Below are 24,133 nucleotides of genomic sequence, written 5' to 3' on the forward strand. Positions count from 1 at the left end.
AGTTCAATTCCTCAGGCGTGTGGAGGGTTCTCCTGGATTTTCTGACTTATGTACAGTACAGGTCTTTGCAGATACTTTTTCTGCTACATAGCCAGAGCCCATGAGAGTTGTGATGACCAAACTGGCCAGTGGATTCTGGGAGCTTTACTGGCCATGTTGCTGAGGGAATTTGGGGGGGGGGGGAAGGTAACCTTCTTGAGCCTTTACCTGGAGGACTTCTGTTGCAGTGAAGCTGAAGCATCAGTGTCAAGACTGCTGGTGCACATGCTTCCTCTTGTTGCTGGAACTTGGCACACCAAAGCTCTGCTCACTTGGCACATACCTTTGAGTACTGGCAAACAAGTTTGAGCAATACGACCTTCAGTTTATCACGGGAATTCACTACCTATGTTCCTAGGCTGTTTAGAAATGCTATATTTCATACTTTGAAATTGAGGAATACATCCAGTTTGGAATCAAGATAACAAATTTTTCAGTTTTCAGAATATCTTTATTACTATGATTCATATATGACTTTTTTTGGTATCTAAGAAATGTTAGATGGCATACATGAAGAAAATGATTTCTCGCCCTGCTGCTGCATCACAGTGCTGCTGCCTTTTAGATAGTGGTTGTTTGCTGTTTAGCCATTAAGTTGTGTTCGACTCTTCGTGACCCCATGGACCAGAGCACGCCAGGCCGTCCTGTCTTCCACAGCCTTCCGGAGTTTGGTCAAATTCATGTTGGTAGTTTCAATGACACTGTCCAACAATCTCGTCCTCTGTCGTCCCTTTCTCCTCTTGCTTTCACACTTTCCCAACATCATGGTCTATTCCAGGGAGTCTTCTCTTCTCATCAGATGGCCAAAGTATTGGAGCCTCAGCTTCAGGATCTGTCCTTCCAGTGAGCACTCAGAGGTTGATTTCCTTCAGAACGGATATGTTTGCTCTCCCTAGCTTTGGCTATGTGGACTTTTGTTGGCAAGGCAATGTCTCTGCTTTTTAAGATGTTGTCTAGGTTTGTAACCACTTTCCTCCCAAGAAGCAGGAGTCTTTTAATTTCGTGGCTCTCACCATCTGCAGTGATCATGGAGCCCAGGAAAGTAAAATTTGTCACTGCTTCCATATCTTCCCCTTCTATTTGCCAGGAGGTGATGGGACCAGTAGCCATGATTGTAGTTTTTTTGATGTTAAGCTTCAGACCATTTTTGGCACTCTCCTCTTTCACCCTCATTACGAGGTTCTTTAATTCCTCCTCACTTTCTGCCATCAGAGTGATATCATCTGCATATCTGAGGTTGTTGATATTTCTTCCAGCAATCTTGATTCCGGCTTGGGATTCCTCCAGTCCAGCCTTTCACATGATGTATTCTGCATATAATTTAAATAAGCAGTGAGACAATATATATACAGCCTTGTCGTACTCCTTTCCCAATTTTGAACCAATCAGTTGTTCCATATCCAGTTCTAACTGTTGCTTCCTGTCCCACATATAGATTTCTCAAGAGAAAGATAAGGTGATCAGGCTCTTCTATTTTTTTAAGAACTTACCATAGTTTGCTGTGGTCCACACAGTCAAAGGCTTTTGCATAGTCAATGAAGCGGAAGTAGATGTTTTTCTGGAACTCTCTGGCTTTCTCCATAATCCAGCGCATGTTAGCAATTAGGTCTCTAGTTCCTCTGCCCCTTCAAAATCCACCTTGTACTTCTGGGAGTTCTCTGTCCACATACTGCTGAAACCTACCTTGGAGGATTTTGAGCATAACCTTGCTAGCGTGTGAAATGAGTACAGTTGTACAGTTGTTGGAGCATTCTTTGGCACTGCCCTTCTTTCGGATTGGGATGTAGACTGATCTTTTCCAATCCTCTGGCCACTGCTGAGTTTTCTAAACTTGCTGGCATATTGAATGTAGCACCTTAACAGCATCATCTTTTAAGATATTAAATAGTTCAACTGGAATGCCATCACCTCCACTGGCCTTGTTGTTAGCCAGGCTTTCTAAGGCCCACTTGACTTCACTCTCCAGGATGTCTGGCTCAAGGATATTTGGATATCCTGGGTTGTACAGGATATCCAAATCCCTCTGATATAATTCCTCTGTGTATTCTTGCCACCTCTTCTTGATGTCTTCTGCTTCTGTTAGGTCCCATTTCTCTCTTTTATCATGTCCATCTTTGCACAAAAGGTTCCTTTAATATCTCTAATTTTCTTGAACAGATCTCTGGTTTTTCCCCCCTTTCTATTATTTTCCTCTATATCTTTGCACTGTTCATTTAAGAAGGCCCTCTTTTGTCTCCTTGCTATTCTTTGGAAGTCTGCATTCAATTTTCTGGAACTTTCTCCATCTCCCTTGCATTTTGTTTCCCTTCTCTTCTCTGCTATTTGTAAGACATTGTTGGACAGCCACTTTGCTTTCTTGCATTTCCTTTTCTTTGGGATGGTTTTTGTTGCTGCCTCCTGTACAATGTTACAAGGTTCCATCCATACTTCTTCGGGCACTCTGTCCACCAAATCTAGTTCCTTAAATCTGTTCTTCACTTTCACTGTGTATTCATAAGGGATTTGGTTTAGATTATACAGTACCTGACAAGCCTAGTGGTTTTTCCTCCTTTCTTCAGTTTGAGCTTGAGTTTTGCTATATAAGAAGCTGATGATCAGAGCCACAATCAGCTCCAGGTCTTGTTTTTGCTGACTGTATAGAGCTTCTCCATCTTTGGCTGCAAAGAATATAATCAATCTGATTTCGATATTGCCCATCTGGTGATGTCCATGTGTAGAGTTGCCCCCTGTGTTGTTGGAAAAGAGTGTTTGTGATGACCAGCTTGTTCTCTTGACAAAACTCTGTTAGCCTTTGCCCTGCTTTGTTTTGAACTCCAAGGCCAAACTTACCTGTTGTTCCTTTTATCTCTTTACTCCCTACTTTAGCATTCCAGTCCCCTATAATAACAAGAACATTCTTCCTTGGTGTCAGTGCTAGAAGGTGTTGTAAGTCTTCACAGAATTGGTAAATTTCAGCCTCTTCAGCATTGGTGGTTGGTGAATAAACTTGGATTACTGTGATGTTGAAAGGTCTGTCTTGGATTTGTAGTGAAATCATTCTGTCATTTTTGAGACTGTGTGCCAGTACAGCTTTACCCACTCTTTTGTTGACTATGAGGGCTACTCCATTTCTTCTACGGGATTCTTGCCCACAATAGTAGATATGATAGTTGTCTGAATTGAAATTGCCCATTCCCATCCATTTTAGTTCACTGATGCCCAGGATGTCAATGGTTATTCTTGCCATCTCATGTTTGACCACCTCCAGCTTACCAAAGTTCATAGATCTTACATTCCAGGTTCCTATGCAGTATTTTTCTTTGCAGCATCAGACTTTCCTTTCACTTCCAGGCATGTCCGCAGCTGAGCATCCTTTCGGCTTTGGCCCAACCACTTCATTTGCTCTGGAGTTACTCATACCTGTCCTCCACTCTTCCTTAGTAGCATGTTGGATGCCTTCCAACCTGAGGGGCTCATCTTCCAGTGTCATATCTTTTAGCCTTTTGTTTCTGTCCATGGAGTTCTCTTGGCAAAGATACTGGAGTGGCTTGCCAGTTCCTGGTCCAGGTGGTAGATAATGGTAAAAGATTTTTAGGATTTTTAAAATCCTTTTTGAATCATGCCATTCTAATATCAAGCACTATCATGAAGGGCTTCGCTCTCACCTTTTTAGACAAATGGGAGCTAGGCTGTTCACTGTGTTGCTCAATGTCATAGGAGAAGATGAACACAAGAAGAATCATGCTGGATCATACATACCAAAGGCATAATCTAGCCTGCCATTCTTTTCATATCAGACACTGGATAAAGAAAACAAGGACCTACAAAAAGCAACTAGTGCAAATAAAAATAATCTGTGATATTTTAAAAATGTTCACACACAAGCAAACAGAACGTAGCAAATTTTTAGAAAGAAATGAAGCTGAAAACCTCCATGATATGAAAAATGCCGGAGAGATAATATATGTTTGTACTTTGGTTACATCTATACAATCCTACTAGTGTTTATGTACATTTTGCAGAATTTAATGAGGCTAGTTGGCAAAGTGCTGCAGAGCACCACTTGTGCAACAAAACACATGCCCAGGTGCACAACTTGGATGCATCATAGTATGTCATCAATTAGCCACAGCAAGTTGTACAGATCTCAACATGGATGTCATTAGGATTCTGATAAACAATAAACGAAGCATCTCTAATACAGGCAATGTAATCTCAATACCAGACAAACTCTCTACAGACTACAATCTAGTGGACAACAATTGGAGGAAAGATGAAATGGTTCACAGGTACAGAACACCAAGTTAATACAGACTAATGTTTTGGACATGAAAATATCAAAATGCCAAAATGTAAACAATGAGCCAAATAGTAAGCCTGACTCTGTCGTACTGTTGTGCTGATCTTCATCAATAAGAGAGGTGGTTCCAATCTATGCAGCATGTTTTCACAAGTTCCTTTCAACCAGACATAACAGGTCTGGACAATAATGAATGAGGTACAGTTAGTGTTACTATGGGATGTCTGTGAGCAAGATGTGAGGGCTATGGATTAGCTTTTTGAGGATACAACACATCTAAAGAAGGGCAGCCTTTCTGAATGAGTTTTCAGTGCTCAGTCCTGTCTACCAACAGATATGGAGAGCAAAACTTTTTATTTATCTTTAAGATTTGTATTCAGCAAAACCTCCAGGGCAGCTATAATAATTTCAGAACTCAGTAAGAGAAACTGAGGTAGATCTCGGCAGAGTTGGTTTCTCATAATTGTATTTATGGAGGCCTGTTCCATCACCAGAACTCACATGTGGCATGGTGATGTGTTTTGCTTGTTTCCTTTTGAAATTCTGTGATCTCATCTCATTTTCCAGAACATTAATTCCCTTCCCCCAACTTCTCAGCAAAACAGTGAGAAATGCATTTTTTCCCTTTCATTCTTATTCCTCACCCCTCTTCCCTCAGTAATGCCTTATTTGCCTTTACTTAGATTTTATTTTGTATTTTGTCACTGTAACAGAAAACTTGCTCAGTGGTGCCCTTGTGCCTCCTTGCCCAATATGTGGTCTCTGTATTATGGGTTTGACTCTGCTGCAAGATAGCTGTGAATCTCCATGGACATCCTGCATCTGTAGCAATTTTTGTGTTGTCATTGATCTTTATGTCAATCACTATTTTCCAGTTGGCTGTATCTTCTAATGAATGAATCCCCACAGTTCAGGAGTATCTTTATTTGTAAAATAAAGATGGTTGGCACTGTGCGGGGTGTAACTTGTCTGATTTTACAGCATCCCTATCGCTGCTTGAATACTATTTGTCTTGTAGTAAGGATATGTGACCCCATATGCTCAGTACTAAGTTCTCTGAAGTGTTTCCCATCATTTCTTCCTAGTGCTTAGCACAGCATTCCTTCAGAGTCTTTCTAGTTCCTTGACTGTCAAGCTAATACTGTATATGAAAACCAGAAGCCTGGCATGCTTACCTGAAGGGAACAGCATTTCACAGCAAAGGCTAATGGGGGCTCTGTTGGGGGCTCATTATTTGTAGCTGATGAACCCATTCCACCTTTTTCAGCTACTTCGGATTTTCCAGCTGCATGAACTCTTCAGAGTGTACAGAGAAACAAAGCCTTGCAAGTGTGTTCTGATGCTTGAAATATTCCAGACTTGGCAAAGGAAGAGGTTCTGAGATTATACCACTATACCAGTGGGTCCCAAGACATTCTTGGACTGCAACTACCAGAAGCCTTCACCACTAGCTGTACTAAGAGCTTCTGGGGATTGCAGTCGAAGAATGTCTGGGGACTCTCACGGGGCCATCTGTGTGGTTTGCCACCATAATCAAACTGTCAACATTGCAAAGATGAGAGACCCTTGGGTTTTCACATGCTTTGGACTACAATTCCATTCTTCCTTAGCATTAGCTGTCCTAAATGGTTATCCAGAATATCTGGAAGACCAGATTTTCTGTAACCCTGCAACATTAGATTTTCAGCCAAATCTGTTAAACCAATGGAAGGGCAAAAGCTGAAGGTTTGTGTGCAAGATTTGACAAACCTCTGTTGTGTCAAGTAAAAGAAGAAATGTGTTGCTTATTTACATTACTGTGGAAACCATGGGAAGGTAAATTGACATTAGCGCTTTGACAGATGAGTTTACCTCCAGAAAAAAAAACTATTCTCCTCTTTCTTGGTGCCACTTTCTCCTAGAAGAGCAGCTCCTCTTTATCACTGGCATCTAAAATTGCTTTCTAGACACTCTGTCCACAACTATCCCTTAGGTCATAAGTTCCCAGTGACCTTAAAGCTATGCTAGGGACACTCAGCACACTCCCATCTGGAAGCCCCGCTTCCTGCAGAAGCCATACCAGCACAGCTCTAGTTACACTTGGGAAGGTTAGAAGGACACAGATCGGAAGTAGAGTAATCTCGGCCTGTCAGCTGCAAAAGATAGTGTTACAAAGCCAAATGGAGCCTGCATGCCTTTGGATGCTTGGGAAAGGAACTGATTGATAGCAATTGCCTTTCAAGGTGCACAAATACTATAGAATTCAGGAAGAGGATATACTTTCTTCCCAGTCTCAAATCTAGAAGTAAGGGATAAGGCTTCTTGGGGTTTAATCAATGCCTCTATTTTTTAATCTGTTGTTGGGATTGGGAGTTGGTGACACTTTTTCAGGTGCTGAGCATCTAAACAGCCCTAGAGGCTTTAACCTGGGCTAATAACCTTCTGTCAGAAATCTGTGTGGCTCTGTAGTTTCCTGGGCTGAATTCAGGGGAGAGAGGGAAGACAATATCCACAAAGAAGCTCCCTGCTTCTATTAAGTCATGTCTCACATAATTATAGTCCAGTCAAGACTTTTTACACATCAGCGTCTGATCAGAAACCAAGAAAACTGAGTTAACCTCTAGACCAGAGTTTACTAAAGTTAATTTTTTTGGACTATATCATCTAAAACATTTGGAGCTGTAAACATACTGGTTGGGGAATTCTGGGAGTTGTAGTCCACAAAAGTAACTTTTCCGAGCTTTGATCAATTCAAGACATGTTCTTCGAAACAAAAGCAAGGGGTTTATTTCTAGTAGTTTGTTCTCTCTGCCCTTCCAAACGTTCTTTTCAAGACTGAAAGTTTCAGCAGGGGAGTGGCATTCACTCAGTAGATATTTTGCTAAATTGTTAAGTCTGACCAAGCTCTGCTGTTCTCATGCCAGGGGCATGATCTGTGTGTTCTATACAGCACAACCGCATTTCAGAAAGCGTGCATATTTTCCCCCTGCATGGAGAGTTAAAGGCTTAATCCCTAGCCTTATAGACCGATTAGCAGCCACTTGGTATTCACAGATTGCTGAGTGGATTCTGAATTATGTAACTGCTTGTTTGCTTGATTGGAGTGAAACGTGGCCATATCAGAGTAGACATGCTCCTTCTTTAGCAAAGGACAAGCTGTTTGTTCCCCTCAGAAAAGACATTCCTGATCAATTGAAAGACTACCCACTAGTGTTTCTGCTAAGGTCAATCAGTAGGTTCATTCGGTACTGCTCTCTCACGGTGGCTAATTTGAATTGCCATCCTCTCTTCTCTCAAGGCTGCCACTTTGATGCAGTTCAATGGTTTTCGAATAAAAAGCAAAACATTGTGAGGTGTGAACAGTGCTGGGAAACATTACTATAAAAGCTTAACATGTTGGCATTATTTTATCTTCATCCAATACATTACTCACTACATTACTCACTTTAGTGTGTTACGAATGCATGTTTTAAATTCATTTTTCAAATGAAAAAGCAATTTTTAATATATAAAAAGTGCCCCCAAATTCCACAAAATGATGCCGCCAAAAATAAGATTTTGAAAGAATGAGTAAATATTATTATGCAAAGCCTTTAGGTCAGAAGCCTTTTGGAGAATAGTGTGCCCTTTAGCAAAAGGTTTGTCATGCAATCAGTTTCTGAGAAAGTGACAGTCCTTGTGCAACAGGCATCCAGCCAAGCAGGGGGACTGTTTGAGCAATTACTATTCTGCAGGTGTTTTTACTTTTTCCCAAAAGAATTCTGCTCCTTGTTTTCCTTCAAGCACGTAAAAGTACAGTACTGATGTTGGCCATGGAGAAAAATAACACATTCACAATGACACATTTAATGTGTTGCTTCTAAGCTCTGAGCCTTAGGAAGAATCTCCCTCATCCATGTTGTCCATTTTTCGGCTGGGGTGAGAATCTTCAGTAAGGACAGTGCTCATTTCAGGTGGCAGTTTTCTGAGCCCTTTTTGCCTGTCTTGAGTTAATTCATTGAAGAGGAGACAGAGGAGAGATATTGCCTAGGCTCAGAACGTGGACACATTCACTAAAATTAATGTGTTAATGTTAAATTAATTACTTTTGGGCCAGGGCCAGGAAAAGGTCCGCAAAATGTAACCATTAAAAATACCATTCTAAAAAATAATACAAATGGTAGTTTCACTCACTAAAAGCTTTAATTGTGTGTCCCTTTGTAGAGGGAATTATGTCAATCCATATTATCCCTCCCTAAGGGAAAAAGGATCTGTAACCCCCTTTAACAAGCAGATTTATGCTTGGTGGCCCAAGCTTGATAGTAGAAGTGCACTTGAAGTATAACATCAAGAACTCTTCATTAACACAGCTAAGAGTTGTGCTGTTTTTCTGGGGTTGTGAAAGTTATAAGCTGAGACTATCAGGAACCCAAAGGCTGGGAATCACTGCTTTATAAAGAGCCAAGTGCCTACCCCCATTTCATTTGTTTAGCATAGTGCTATAAGAAGCTTTACCTGAGAATATAGCCCTAATTAAAATGTGCCTTAGAGAGATCCAAGGCAGCTGTTGAGGATGGAGTGACCCCATTCTTACTGCACCCAAATCTGGTTAACTACACTGGCCCATAAATGGGGAAAATTGACTTGCATACGTTTTATAAAATAATGTTACTAGAGCAAAACTGCAACCTATCAGTTCTGTTTAAGATAAAACAGGCAGGATTTGTGTGGCCCTTTCCCCTAAGATCTCAGTACGCAGGGCCTACTACTGAAAGTCTAATTGACCTGCCCACCCCAAAACTGCCCATCCCTTCGCATTGCCGTGTTTGAATGAAACACAAAGTGAAATGATCAATTGTTATTAAAGAACATAGGGGGAAAATAGCAAAATCTTTATTTGTATGAGGTGGAATTCTTTTTCTCTTGTAGCCAACTGTGGGATGGCCAGAAAGAACTGGATTCAAAATGTGCCAGCTTAACTATCTGAGTTGGCTAGTTCAATCCTACAGCTTCAGTTTCCCCACAAAATTGGCCATTATCATATCAATGTGGGCTGCGCTATTGTAATAAAAGTTGGTTTCTGTTGGATACTTCTGATGGGCTGGCTACTGAAGAGGTTATTCTGTATGTATTCTGCATGTGAAGCAATGCTGAGCACACCACGATGACTCCTTTTCCCCAGGAGTACCAACTGGAGAGGAATTGTTGGGGGGTCTATTAAATGTAGTGCTTATTTTTTTTTCTCTCTCTCTCTCATATGTTTTCACCAAGATTTCAGAGACAGATGTCCGAACCTTGCCACCCATATCCTCCACCAGGGCTTTCAGGGGACAGTCGCCCAGTCTACCATAGGCAAATGTCAGAGCCTATCATCCCTGCTGTTCCCCATCCTCCTCAGGGTTTCAAACAGGAATACCATGACCCACTCTATGATCATGGGGTCCCAGGCATTCCAGGCCCCCCAGCACACGGATTCCAGTCTCAGATGGGAATCAAACAAGAGCCCAGGGACTACTGCATTGATTCAGGTGAGCACTTGGTTTTGATTCCCTCTTGGCACTAGGCAGATGGGCCCTTGTTTTTAGCATCTGTCACCCAGTATTTAAAGCAGCCCCCATAGCATTCATATTCCCTGGGCAGCAAATGGACTCTGAGAGTGTGCCTTGGATCCTCTCAGTGCTTCATATAGTTTTGTTTTTACTTTTCAACAACAATATTGACACTTCTGAACTTTTAGTGTTCTTTGTATAATTTTTCAAGGATGACTAAATACCTTCTACGTATATGGAGGCAGGTGCATGTTTAGATTTCTAAGACCATTTCAAATTACCTGCTGTGCTTAAATGTCTTGTATATATGTGCACTATGTGGCATACCATTTTTTTGAAAAATCAAGCATGCTCTAACAGTGTAGGTATTGATTTTGTTGAAAAGATACCAGCTTTCACAAGTCCTCTCACCTAACGTGTTTCACAGACAACGAAAAACCTGCTTTTTGCATTTATTGCATTTATAAAAATACAGTGGTGTCTCGCGTCATGGGACGAAAAACCCGCAAGACGATTGGTTTTTGCAATCACTATGGTGCCTCGCAAGACTTTTTTTCTATGACCATGCTTTGCAAGACCTTTTTTTTTTTTTTGAGACTGATGCTTCACAAGACTTTTTTTTAAGACTGATGCATAGGGAACCTCGCAAGACTATTTTTTCACAAGATGTTTTTTGCAGAACGAATTAAAATCCTCTTGCGAGGCACCACTTTAATTGCTGTGTACACTTTGAAATCTTTAGCTCTAGTCAATCTGTAATTATATCTAAAGGAAAAAAGAATGTTGGCAGCCATTCCTGTCCTATCCTTGCCATCTTCAGCTCTCTCATCCTTACAGACCAGTGGTTCCCAAACTGACATCGCACATTCTTTGGGATTTTTGAGGAACCTTGAGGCCTTGCCAGTAGGTAAATAATCATAGTATGAGGGAGAAGGATCTCCTTTGATGTCATCCACCCCCTCTAACAAAAAGAATAAAATGTGTAATTTAAAAATAAAAGTGCAAATACAAAAATTAATTTGAGAATTAAAATTTTTAAATTAAAAATAAGCATAAGTGAGTTTCTCAAAAAAAAGCCTAAATACTAGGAAAGTTATCTATCATAGAAATTGTTTAAGCTGATTTTTTAAAATAAAAGTCTTTATTAATATCGCACAAGCTCCGTTAGAATTTTTAATGGCTCCCTGAGGGGATGTCTCCCAGTTTGGGAACCAGTATTGTGGAGAGTCTACGTATCTCCTGCTCCTGTGCTTCTCTTGGAAGCTTTCCACCCATTCCTTGAAAACAGCAGCTGCCTTTTGTGGCCATTTTTTATCTACCTAGAATGGTGCATTATCTCGTTCTGGCTTAATTTTTTAAAAAATCAGGCATTCAACAGATGTAGGAGAATCTAAGCCTCTATAATCTGAAAAACATTACTGGAGTTGGAGCAGCGAAGAGGAAGCTTTGCAGAAACACATATATATGTGTGCAAAGCTTCCTCTTCACCTTCCCATCTTTTGTGCTCCATTGGGTAGCAAGGAACCTGCAAGCTGACATTGGGGTGATGCTGAATGCTCACTTTGGGGGGGCTGGGGGAACAAGAAGGGGAACGCCTGATTGCTCGTTAGATTGCACAGCTGCTGGTGGTGCTGGGCCCAGCTCCATAACTGCAAATCGCCTTAGGCCTAAAAATACCGTGACCTCTCAGAGGCATGAGGGAACAGATGGGAGAAGATCTAAAGTTAAAAGAATTTTTTTTCTGTTCTTCCCTGCTTCTCACATGTTGTCAGAGAGAATGCAAAATATGAAGCTTCGCTTTTAGATCCTGCCTGAGGGTACAGTTTGAATACCCTTTTCCAACCTGTCCTGCAGGTTCATAAGGATTTCTTCTACAGTTCTTGCTGTTGGAAGTGAATGCAGGAGGCTTTGCTTTCAGCAAAGAGACAGCTGGAGCAGTGAGGTGGATTGCATTACAGCTTCCAGGAACAATACAATGTACCTGATATTCAAGGGATCGTATTATTGCCCACAATTCAGGACATCTCCTATTTAGCTGTTGGTTCATCTTGTCTCTTAATGCCTAATCTCAGTAGGTAAATAATCGTAGCACATGGGAGAAGGATCTAAATAGTTCATACTGGAGGCCTTGCCACTCTCTCTCTCTCAAGCCTTAATGGAAGGTTTTAAAAATATCTGGCTCAAACTTCCTTTGTGCCCTCTAAGGATGTGGGTGGAAATATTTATTTATTTAAAAACTAAAAACAGTAAATTATTCGAACATTAAAGAAGAATTTATGTTGTTATATGAAAAAGGTTAGGTAAAAACATTGCCATGTTCTGAGGGGGGACCATTTCCCATGGCTTCTGAACATCCCTGGCCTTTCTTTTAATTGACCACTAACGAGTTCAAGGAGGACTCCAAGTTCCAGTGATGGACATGTGCAGCCCCTGGACTGCTGGAGATTGTCCACCCCCTTTTGTAGAAATTATCAGATGGACTTTAGTTCAGTGATAACATACATACGTTGCATCCAAAAACGCCTCAGATTCAACCCATACTATTTCCACTTAAAAGAATCAAGTGCCAAGTGATGGGAAAAGTTTAAGCCTCAGAATGTAGAGAGCCACTGGGAGTCAAATTAGGTAGATGGACCAGTGGGTGAAGTGGGCCGGTCACATGGACCAGTGATCTGAATTTGTGTGACTCTGATTCCTATGCAGGTTCATGACTCCATATTCCTATTTATGTATTATTTTTGCTTGCTGATATGTAGAAGATCAGACTTGACAGATCAGACTTTAAACAGCGTTTTAAATTTGACAGTGTTGGAAATACTTTACCATCTTGTTTATCTGAACACCCTGCAGGGATCTTTGGGATTTTGAATGGCTGAAAGTGCTGATGACTAGGAATATTATTTGCACTGGTTTGGGAACAAAATGAGCTTTGTAAGGGATTGGTTCAAGATATGGATCTGTGTCAGGAAGGCTTCCTGCAAACTCTGTCAGCTTCAGTTGTGTATGGAACAGGGTAGACCCGTGGTATTTTGCCACATAATCATATTACTCTTCCTGTGCCTCTGCAACTGACGGAGGACAGGGGTTGTCACATAACTTAAGTTCTGCAGCTATCTTGCTCACCACCTAGAAAGCTTTTAAGCAGCCTCTGAATACAAATGTTGGGACCTCAGGGCTGTTCTCCACTAGTGGTGTTAGCATTTGAGCAGATTCTGCCACATGGTCATTAAGGTAGTATATTTGCCAGATTTATATTTGAAGTCAATCCCATCCAGGCTTGCCCAGTGCCTCTAATTTAGAAGAAAATGCATGGCCCAACTCAGTTGCAACTTCACTCAAGACCTAAGCCACATCATGTTCAATGGGCTTTACCCCATGGGGAGGCCTTGAATGAGAAGGAGATGGATTACATCTCTTTCCTATCTAAAGGGAGATTATACTCTTCAAAGTACTTATTTGTTGTGGAGGAGTCTTCAGATGTGTTTGAGACACAAGATTATTACTTTTTTTAAACAATGGTTCCCAGAATTCCACAGCCAGTATGGTCAATGGTGACAAGGGCTATGGAATTCTGGGAGCTGTAGTCCCTCTCCCTCCAAAAAAACTCTTATCTCTGCTTCTTCTCTAAAATAGTATATTTCTAATAGGCTGCTTTCTCACATGCCAACAGATTTGGTATATCTGATTTTTTTTTCTTCATAGGTCTGTCCATTATTTATTCTGAAAATTAATGATGTGTGTAGTGTTCAAAGTGATATTAACACCATCTTCATTTTTATTTCAGAAGTGCCTAACTGCCAGTCAGCGTATGTGAGAGGAGGAGGAGGATACTTCCCCAGTGGCCATGATGGTAAGTTGGCAGTCAGTAAATACACTTAGGCAAGTCTAATCACACATACAATAATTATTGAGTCTGTGGCCGCAAAATTACTGCTACATACATACATACGTACGTACGTACATACATACATACATACATACATACATACATACATACATACATACATACATACATACATACATACAATAAAGCTGAGGAGTTTGGATAAGAAAGCTGGATGCAATGATTCTAGTAGCAGGAAGATGGGAGTCTGTTCTCTCTGATATCAAGATTTAATGAGGAATGATTGAAAAAGCTGCATATGTTCAACCTGGAGAAGAGATTAGGCCTAGAGATGATGAACTTCAAGTATCTGAAAGATAGAAGATGGTGGAAATTAGTTCCATGTTGCGCTAGAGAACAGGAAAATAAACAGTGGGTAGAGGGGCAAGCAAGCCATGTTCAAGCAAATCTTAGGAGAAGCCTCCTAAGAATTGTTCAGTAGTAGAATAGACTGCCTCTGAAAGTATTGGGTTAGCAGCAACATGCTGAGACTGCTCTAACTGCAGCCTGCATTACAGATTCTTAAAGGAGGGTGGGTGGATTAAATGACCTCTATAACTCCAACCTTCTCTCCGATTCTGTGAAACTAGTAATAATCAGCTTTTATGTCCCTGCTTAAATAGCTGTTTTCTAGAAAACAGGAGGAGCACAAGGAAATAGTGCAAATCAGCTAACATCAATTATAAGAACCAGCTGTATTTCAGCCCTTTATATAATCTTTAAAAGTACTCAACATTTTTAATGTTTATTGTAATCATCCTTGTAACAATGCAAAGTGATGTGACCACCCTTCTCTATGAGATTTGGCCAGGGGCTTCCTGGCAAATAACCTCTGCACTTGGCATTTCCTTTCCTCCTCTTGCTGTCTCTTGGCCTCCCTCAGATAGCTGTTTCCTAGCTGATGGGTTTTTTTTTTCATTCACACCTTGAGAATCAATGTGGTGTAGTGCATTGAGTGTCAGGATGGGACTCAGGAGACTTGAGTTCAAATCCCCACTCAGGCATGGAAATTGGCTGAGGGAAGACAATGGTAGACCACTCTTTGAACATCTCATGTACCTGAAAAGCCCTGTGAGGTCCCCTAACTTATTATGCATCACAAAGTCACTTCCAATAACAGCATCCAGACTTCACAGCTGACTTTGTGAGGTGGTCTGGGGAAAGCTGTTTTTCAGTCTCAGCTTCTCATCTACATTACGGAGATAATGATACAGCTCCAGACTGAAAGGTCAGTGTGAATTGAGGCCTACTTAAATGCCCAGCAAATTCCTGAAGAGAGCAGCTGACATCCTTTCTTGCTCAAAAAAGACTATTGTCCTGGCAACAAGATGCAGCCACACTGAGCTTTCTCTCCTCAGCAGACGGCTGTGCTGAATCTTTATAGATAGCAAGTCCTCCTACCCATTTCTAGCAGGGCAAAGAAAATTGGCAGTTGCAGTGAGTGTGTGTATCGCCTTCAAGCTCTTAATTATGATTGACACCACCACATTAACTGGACCAGGGAAGGCAGTTTTATTTAAATGATGATGATATCTTTCATCTTGCAAAATCCTCATCATGCTCAAAGTTGGCCTGCTTCTCTTGCTGCATAAGCAGATTGTCAATGATCTTTGGGATTCCATCAGAAATTCTGTAGGTCTGCCACCAGTTCTTTTCCTGGATATGGACATGTGTCTTCCCATTTTACCCAGAAAGGGTTTTTGTCAGGCCAGCCTTTTCTTTTGGTACATGAGATGGTCATGCAGTTGCAGTTGCAGTAAAAGTCTGGCTGCAATAGAAGCTTCTCTGAGTAAGCCCCCGCCCTTTGTGTATACAGAAGATATCTGCCAACCTAGCAGTTCGAAAGCATGTAAAAATGCAAGTACAGTAGATAAATAGAGACCACCATGATGGGAAGGTAACGGCATTCCGTGTCTAGTCACACTGGCCACGTGACCACGGAAACTGTCTACCGACAAATGCTGGCTCCATGGCTTGGAAATGGGGATGAGCAATGCCCCCCAAAATCAGACACAACTGGACTAAACGTCAAGGAGAACCTTTATTTTTACCTATACAGAGGATAAAGCAGAGCTTTGGAAACTTACTTTCTTAGACTACAACTCCCAGAGTGCCTTAGTCCGCATAGTCACAGCTATAGTGGAAGGGAGATCGGGGGGACCGTAGTCCAAAGGTGCAACTTTTTCCATATGCTGGTTGTTTGTCACAGGCGAAACCATCACATCAAAATTTAAAGATTCCTTTAGCTTGTCTTGGTTACAGAACTTAGAAAAAATACTTTCTTGGACTAAAACTCCATCAGCCATGCTTGCTAGGGAATCCTAGGAGCTGTAGCCTGAAAGATAACTTTCCCAAGCTCTGGGGCAGAGTTATCAGTAAACTCATTGCAGCTACTTCAAGCAGCACCCAAAGGAACAGGAATGAAATGTTGCTGGGATCTCTTAAGAGTTGTTCTCCTTTCACTGCAGGGATGAGCTTCATTGGCGGGCCTGTCACAGATTGTGAAAAGTGGACTAGATATCCACTTGTGGTTTTCTATGTGGAAGCTCAATGTGCTGATTTTGCTTTCTCCCCGACATGTTCTATTTAGTTTGCTCATTTTAATGCTCCCTAAGGTCTCCAGGAGAGGCAAAACCATTTGTTTGCATTTGCAAAACCACCATCCCATGAGAGAGGGCTGACAGCCACAATAATGGCACAAGACTACATGCAGCTGACAGACTGCACACTGCCCACCCTCTTCTAGTGAGAGTCCATATTTGTTCCTGCCAGTCTAAGTGGCAAACTGGAGTCTGGTGGTGCCATTGGAAACAACACCCAGAGGAGAGACTGCAGCAAGAGAAGCCAAAGTTGCTTTGGTATTACTTTGTGTGCAACACTTTCCCCTGCACTTGCAGTTTATGCTTCCTTGTGAAACCAGCCCAGTAGAATCCTCCTAGCCAGACCAACCCTCAGAATTGTAGGAGCAGCAGGTAGCATATGTACAAGTAAGCATTTTGAGGCCTTACTTGTTGACTTTAATAACTGGCTAAGTGCCTGTCATTGCTGCCAGCAAATAAAGCACAAGAAAGCAGCCTAATAGTGTGTGGGAGAGGAGGTGGGAGCAGAATATGCATTGCAAAGCATCAGAGCTTAGAAAGTTACTTTTTTGACTATAGCTTCCAGAATTCCCCAGCCACTGGTTATACTAGCTTGTGGATCATGGGAGCTGTACTGAAAAAGAGTAACTTTTCTAAACTCTGGGAAAAAAATATCATATTTAGCATCTTTAAGCTAATAAATATTTCTTCTCCTTTACTAGGGTTTTCCTATGACAAAGATGCCCGATTGTACTTCGATGACACCTGTGTTGTGCCAGAGAGGATAGAAGGTAAAGGGCTGTTGACACGCATTTCACGGGTTGGGCAGGATAGATTTCAGTGAACCTAAACAGATCGAGATATGGGGTAGCCAAAAAACACCCTTTCTATCTGCTTCAACAAATTCTGCCTGATTTGTATCACATAAGAGAAATCTGTGAGAGATAAAGACTTCAGTAAGATAGCTAGGTTCTTATGAATTGGACAGCAGAGCACTGCTAGCTAGCTAGCTAGTGCCTTTCACAGTCAGCTGCTACATGGCCCATTTCTACATGGAAGTATAAACAGCCAATGCTGCAGCCACTTTGAGAAATAGGACAAAAAGATGCAGCTTTTAAAGTGTCCATTCTAATTGGTGTATATTTTTGTAAACAGGTAAAGTTAAGCAAGAACCCGCAGTATATCGTGAAGGGCCTCCTTATCAGAGACGAGGTTCACTCCAGCTGTGGCAGTTCCTCGTTACACTTCTTGATGATCCAGCCAATGCCCACTTCATTGCTTGGACTGGCAGAGGAATGGAATTCAAGCTGATTGAGCCAGAAGAGGTAAATTTCCAAGACAGCTCCCTCAAATTTTGTTGATGCTTCAGTGTTTTGCTCTCAATAATAAAAAGTGTTGAATTAATAGCCAACAGAATGGATGAAGTACATCAAAGGAGTCTTATTCCATCCAGAGATCTCTAGAAGTGCTGGACTATCCCAGTTTTCTGTCCTGGAAAGGGATGGTGTAGGAGGCTTTACCTGGAGGGCACAAAACTGGGGACAGCTGTACTTACATGTAACAAATGGACAGGAAGTGTTTAAATTGTTTTCTGCTAACCAGCTCTGCACTGTGCTGAAAGAGAAAATCAGGAAGAAACTTCAGGCTGGCTGACATGAAATGCTGCTGCTGCTAATTTTACCATGATCCCTACTTGGCAACAAGTATGAAAGCTTTACTTGCTGTTGTGAGGGAGTGTCAATACTGGCCAATACCAGATGAATGGCATATAGAAAGCATAGGCTAGGGATAGGGATAGCCTCTGCCAAAGTGGTGGAAAACTAAGTGTCTTTTACTCCTAAAGTTGCACATGCACCAGTTAGATATGAAATATTTGTTGTTAGTTTTCTAATTTCTGCATTTGTTGGGGCTGGCAACCCAGGCACTATAAATAAGCTTCTGTACAGCTTTGTGGTTGGCTGGAGGCTGTGGGCCATAGTTGACTGGGGCCAATAAAGGCAAAAAGCCATGATGCCTTATTGATTCAAGAAAGCTTGAACATACAAGGAGCTTTATATGAGAGTAGACATACTTTTGCGAGAGGACATAACTGGCATGTGGAAGGCTGGGAGTGCATCGCCCTCACACAAAGATGCTGTATAAGAAAAGCTGTATTGGATCAGACCAAAGAGCTATCTAGTCCGGCATTTTGGGAAATTTGAAATGTTCCTATTTTTTGACTGTAATTTCTAGCATCTCATTGGAATTAGAAGTCCATAAATGAACCTTTCTTCGGTCTAATCTCCTTGTGGGGAATGTACACATTTCACCCTTTTTTTCCCTGTACACAAGAGGTTCCCAATCTTTTTTTTTAGTCACAACTCCCTTTTATAATAGCCAAGTAACCTGCGACATACATCAGCCGTGTTCACATTTTTAATATAGAAAAGGCATTCATTCTCAGAAAGTAAAGGCTTCTTTCTCCCCCAAACGGGCCTGTTTTTCATACATACACGCACATACTTGCTCACTTTTAATAGCTTGCTCCGAAAGGTCAAGAAAAAAATTATTTAACAAAGGCTACAAGGCATGAAAAGAGAATCACAACCCCCAGAAGACACTCTGCAACCCCCAGGTTGGAAACCACCAGGGATGGGGACTCAAGTCATGGGACTCGCTGTTAAGTCAGACTTAAGTTGCACCAATGACTCAACTTGGGCTTTTCTTCTCAATGACTAGGACTCAACTTGCAACTCGGAACCCACCCACACTCTCCCTTTATTCTGGGGAAAACTTGTTTTTAATAGGACTCGGACTTCGTACCAAAGACTCGGACTCAGGAAACTGATCCAAAGATTTGCCAACATCCCTGAGAACCACTGCTTCACACCAATAGAGTAACTCTTACTGGTGCTTTGTATGGCAACCTAAAGCTGCTGCCGAGCAGTGGTACATACTGTGGCAATCCATGCAGTACCTTGATAAGGGCGAGGAGACTTTTCTTGTGCAAGCAGCCTCCATCTCCCTAGTGAGTCCTAGTTGTTAACTAATGCATGGTTGCAAATGCCAGTTTTCACTGTGAATGATGCCCAGGGCTGCCACAGCAGGCACAGCAGCTGCAAACTAAGCCATTTCTGTCCCTGTATAAATCAGTTTATTGAATATTCCCCAGCCTTCAGTGTGATCATGTGAGGAGCCCACAGAGCAGATGGCAAAAAAGGCCTGGCTTCCACAGTTTTTTTTTTTTTTTTGCTGAAGACATTGAGCAAACATCTGTTTGTTTTGGCTGTTGCTGTGCCCGATCATTCACCAGGGATGACTCCCTGTCTCAGTTATTGCAATCCTTAAGACTCTCTTGTTGAGCTGTTGTGATTACATAATCTTATTAGACATAAAACGTAATTGCTCTAGATGCAAAACACTGTGCATGGGGCAGTGATTCTAAAGCACCATTGCAACATCTGCGATGGGAGGTGTTTTTGAATTTATCAGCCTAGCACATTGCTGGGTAAAATAGAAAACACTTGTTTAATCACATTTGTCCCTTGCTCACTTTTTCAGATTCATTCATTTATATTCCAAATTTCCTCCTGTCATCCCAGGGTGGCCTATATAGCTCTTCTCCCCAAAGCATCCACATACTGTATCAGTCATGTCAAGATGACAGATAGTGGCCAGTCCAAGGTCAGCCAGTGCATTTCATAGGCTTAGTGGAGACTAGAACCTGGACTTCCCAAGTCTCAGTCTGATAACTGAAGCGATATATTACACAAGATTACCCATGGCTTTGATTTGGAGGGTGGGAATTGATGAGTTGAGGGCTCCATCAGTACACTTCATGCATGTGTATTGGAAATGCTGTACAGTTATCAACAAAGCTCAATCATTTCCACTCACTCCCCTCATTGTAGCATGGTGAAAGATATGAGTTTGAGATCTCAATAAAGAATAGCAACTTCAAAAAGTATGGGAGCTATACCTGCCTCTCTTGACAATGGAGGGTTACAACTGCCCTCCAGCCCTATGTCATCCTTCACCATGTCTACACATCTGATTTAGAGCTGAACAGTCATTTCCCATTTTGAATTAAAGGCTTCCCATAAACAGCCTTTACTTACTTGAATCAAGCACTGAAAAGGGCCAGTCACCTTCTCTTGAGAGTGCCATGTTGGCCCATATCATCTGGAGAACAGGGAATTGCTGGAGGGAGGGGCTTCATGTAGTAGCTCTGAGCTGCACTATGCCCACCTCTAGGTTACATAAACTTCCAATTGCAAACTTTGGTTGGCACCTGGGATTTGTTTTTGCTGTGCAGTGGCTGGAAATAAGTACACAGCCATAAAAGATGGCACTTCTTGTCTCTTGTGCCAAGCTGGGAGGGAGAAGATAAGACCCAAAGATATGCCTCTGCACCAAATAGGTTATCTGAGATCAGGGCACCCACTTCAGGAGGGGGCAAAACACGCCTTCTCCTCCTAAACCCAGTTCCAAACCTAGAGCAGGCAGTATTCCTATGCTCCTGTGCAGCATCAGTGCTTTGTGGGGAATTAAGGGGATCCTTGCCAAGAAGCTATCTTTGGGTGACAGGTGAGAGTGGCTGAAATTGATTGAGCCATTTATTGATTTTTCAAAATGCTCTCATGCATCTGTTAGCCTTGCTTTTGTTTTTCTATCACGTCTTTATTTCCCTTTTTAAATTATTTGATTCTGAGTCGTCAAAGAACCTCCCTTCCCCAAAAACCCTGTTGGGGTTTGAGTTGAATTATACAGGCCTGCCTGAAGGTACTGTCGTTGGCAAAAGTGTGCTTCTCAAAGAGACATCCCAGCAAGAGTTGTAGAAGGATACCCACTCTGAACTTGAGTTGGATCTAAACAGTATACAGTTTTCAGAGCTCATTGAAATCTTTTCTTTCTCAAAAATGTCTTTGGGGCTTGGCCGTTTGATCATTGTCGCCGACATTTCTGGATTTTTGTTTTGTTCTTGTTAATTGTATTTATTGCCCTTTGATTGTTAAGAACTGCTCTGAGATCACACATGGTCTCAAGGTTAGAATATAAATTCAATCAATAAATAACTAGCCAGATAGCTCAGTGGTTTAGGTATCTGACTGTGGAACCAAAGTTTGTGAGTTCAGTTCTTATCCTGGGAGAAAAGCCGGACCGTGTGGCCTCAGGCAAGCTGCACAGTCCTAGAGTGCCCCAAGAAAAAGGGGATGGTAAACCACTTCTGTGTAGTCTATACCTAGAAAACCCTGGAAAGGGTTGTCATAAGTCAGAATAAGTTAAATAACAACAATATCTTGTGCCTTTGATTACTGTACTTTCTACATGCTGCATGAGTTTCCAGTAACATTTTCGGGTGGGAAGGAGCTTAATCTGTCATTATAGTAAGTCTAACTGGTTTCTTACTGTTGAACAGTGGAGTAGGAGGGATGCACTATGCTAGAAAAGCTCTTATGTAAGAGATTCATGAAACTCTAGACATATAATTATTAGTTTATGGCTCATGGCCATTTCCACGGAACTTTTATTCTCTTTCTGCTTGAAAATGGAAATGAAAGCTACCTTTAGAATTCAATAGACATACCCTGATTTGTAGTAAAGCTATGACTGGACATCAAAGTGTCGCCGTCGTCTTCTTCCTTTTCTTCTTCTACCCTGCCTTTCTCCTCATAGAAGGAAAATACTGTATATAAAAGCTAAAAAAAGTAAGTGTACAAATATTTTAAAAGAATTAAACAAGTATCATATTAAAAATAGTAAATATAATCAGTACTAAAAACACATTCAAAAGCAACAGAGCACAAAATCCCAATCAGACTGCCAGTCACTAAGGAAAAGCCTGTCTGAAGAGAAAGGTCTTTTTAAAAATAAAACATTGTCTCAAAGACAGGAATCCCTGTCTTCATCTTTCTACATGAAGTATTGTTTTGTGTGACTGTCTTTTGGGGAGATGTTTTAGAAGTTCAGCACAGCTGTAGGCAGGTCGGGAGCATGAAGCTTCTGTGTGCAACTGAGTACTAGTTGTACCTGCATGAACTTTAAAAAATTGTAAAGATATAAATTAAGACCTGGGATAGAGAAAGCAGGAATTTATTTTGTCACTTTTACATCCATTCTATGGCCCTTTTGTCCTGTTTCTTTGCTGTTTCTCATTAGCTCTTGAGGAAAGGTATGAGATGCGGCACAGAATTTTACAAAAGTTATTGAAATGTTCAAATGTAAAAATAGGCAGCACGTGAGATGGATAGTAGTAGGATTCCATTTCCTCTTTCTTTCCCATCTCCAACCTGGTCTCTTGGCACAACTCACTGACCTTTCTCACAATTTCCAAATTAGTGGGTACAAATTATGTTCTTCTTTCCTCAAAGCTGGAAGTGTAAGAAATCTATCCCTAAAATATATGCAAGGAGGCAAAGAACGGTAGTGAAAAAATAAGTTACTTTACATATTGTATTTATATATTTACAGTGAACAAGTCAAAAGAGAAAACACTGATGATACAAATGCTGGAAATACAGTATATACAACATAACTAGACATAAATCAAGAGCTACTGTTTACCTTGGGTGTCGAAATGCTTATTAGTTTATGCAGATAAGAAATATTCTTAATATTCTTAACATTTTAACTAAGTGATGATGAAAGTTTGGTTCATTTATTTGTTTTAGACCTTTTCCCCTCCCACAAATAATGTAGCAGCAAAATCAAGGAGTGTCATTTGAAATTACAAAGTATGTGTGTCCTTGCAAGAGAACTCTTCAGCTCTGCAGTAAATATAAATAACTATTTCATTGACTGTTATCAAAAAAAAGGGTGGCTTTTTGTTTTGTTTTGTCTTTTTGCTACTCACTTTCAATAACAGGGACATTTTGCATTTTCTTTAATGCACCTGTGGAACAATGTTACTTGTTTTCTTCTGCTGATATGTGAACGAAGGATGAACGAAGGATGTCTCAGTAGTTTAGGCATCTGACTGCAAAATGGAAGGTGGGGAGTTAGATTTGCCACTGTACCTCCCTGACAGGGGGTGGACTCAACGATCCACAGGGTCCCTTCCTGCTCTGCAGTTCTAAGATTAAGATAATCTAAAATAGATGAACTGACCGGCCTGTTGTGAAGTTTAATCTGGAACCCTAAAATAACATTACCCAAGTCTTGTACACAGCTGAGCAAACATAAATCCTATGTTGGATTCTGAATTTCTAGTATTGTACTTCAGTCTGTGTTTCTTTGGAGATTTGCATTTCCAGTGTTCTGTATCCTGGTCGTTGTATCTTACCATCATTATAGGTTTTAAGTCATATTGTGACAGGGCAGCATGGCTGTTTATATTATTACACCTATTCACTTCCTAGCATATGTTATAGGGATGGATTTCTTGTGTCGTCACATCTATTTTTACTGATTCATCCCTTTCTCCTTCTCCCTCCCACCCACCTTTTTTGGAAGCTTCCCTCACTAAACTTCAGATACTTAGTTGGAGCTCAGAAAAGGCTTCCTGCTAATTTCCACTGTCGCCGTAAGCTTTGCTCTCTTGTCACCCTGTGGAGACACTGGTTTTGTAAATAAACCCCAGAAATTACTGAGAAGACTCTTGTGGCGAACTGGGTTGTGCTGAACGATGCCAAGAAGGAAGCTGTTTGACTAATAATTGAAAACAGCTGCACAGCCAAGCAGTGCATAGTGGGTAATTATCCATAATATACAGTACACTCTGCATGGAAATTGTGCTTTCTTCTTCTTCTTCTTTTCAAATAACAATTTGGCAATCTCCTCTAGTCAAAGGTCTGTCATCGTCTCTAGTTCAGTTGCCTTCCATTGCGAAAAAGACACTGCTTTGATCTAAAAAATCATTTTGCTGTAA

General features: G+C 41.2%; 1 protein-coding gene and 1 long non-coding RNA gene across 3 annotated transcripts in view; one reads left to right on the forward strand and one right to left on the reverse strand.

The window, feature by feature from the left end:
* The window catches only part of ETV5 (ETS variant transcription factor 5), a 58,684-nt gene that overhangs the window by 27,010 nt on the left and 7,541 nt on the right, over window positions 1-24,133 (forward strand). For both annotated transcript variants that reach the window (XM_020787434.3, XM_072995841.2), the window contains exons 8-11: window positions 9,548-9,804; window positions 13,610-13,675; window positions 17,010-17,078; window positions 17,443-17,612. In XM_020787434.3, the coding sequence (XP_020643093.3) occupies window positions 9,548-9,804; window positions 13,610-13,675; window positions 17,010-17,078; window positions 17,443-17,612 (562 nt within the window). The remainder of the gene's footprint in view (window positions 1-9,547; window positions 9,805-13,609; window positions 13,676-17,009; window positions 17,079-17,442; window positions 17,613-24,133) is intronic.
* Window positions 13,925-22,668, reverse strand: LOC144587863 (uncharacterized). The gene is made up of 4 exons (XR_013543049.1): window positions 22,583-22,668; window positions 21,854-21,965; window positions 17,843-17,901; window positions 13,925-14,018 (listed from the first exon to the last, which is right to left on the reverse strand). It is a non-coding gene; the product is annotated as an uncharacterized LOC144587863 (long non-coding RNA).

This window comes from Pogona vitticeps, chromosome 3 (assembly GCF_051106095.1).
Source record: "Pogona vitticeps strain Pit_001003342236 chromosome 3, PviZW2.1, whole genome shotgun sequence".
In the NCBI taxonomy this organism is placed as follows: Eukaryota; Metazoa; Chordata; class Lepidosauria; order Squamata; family Agamidae; genus Pogona; species Pogona vitticeps.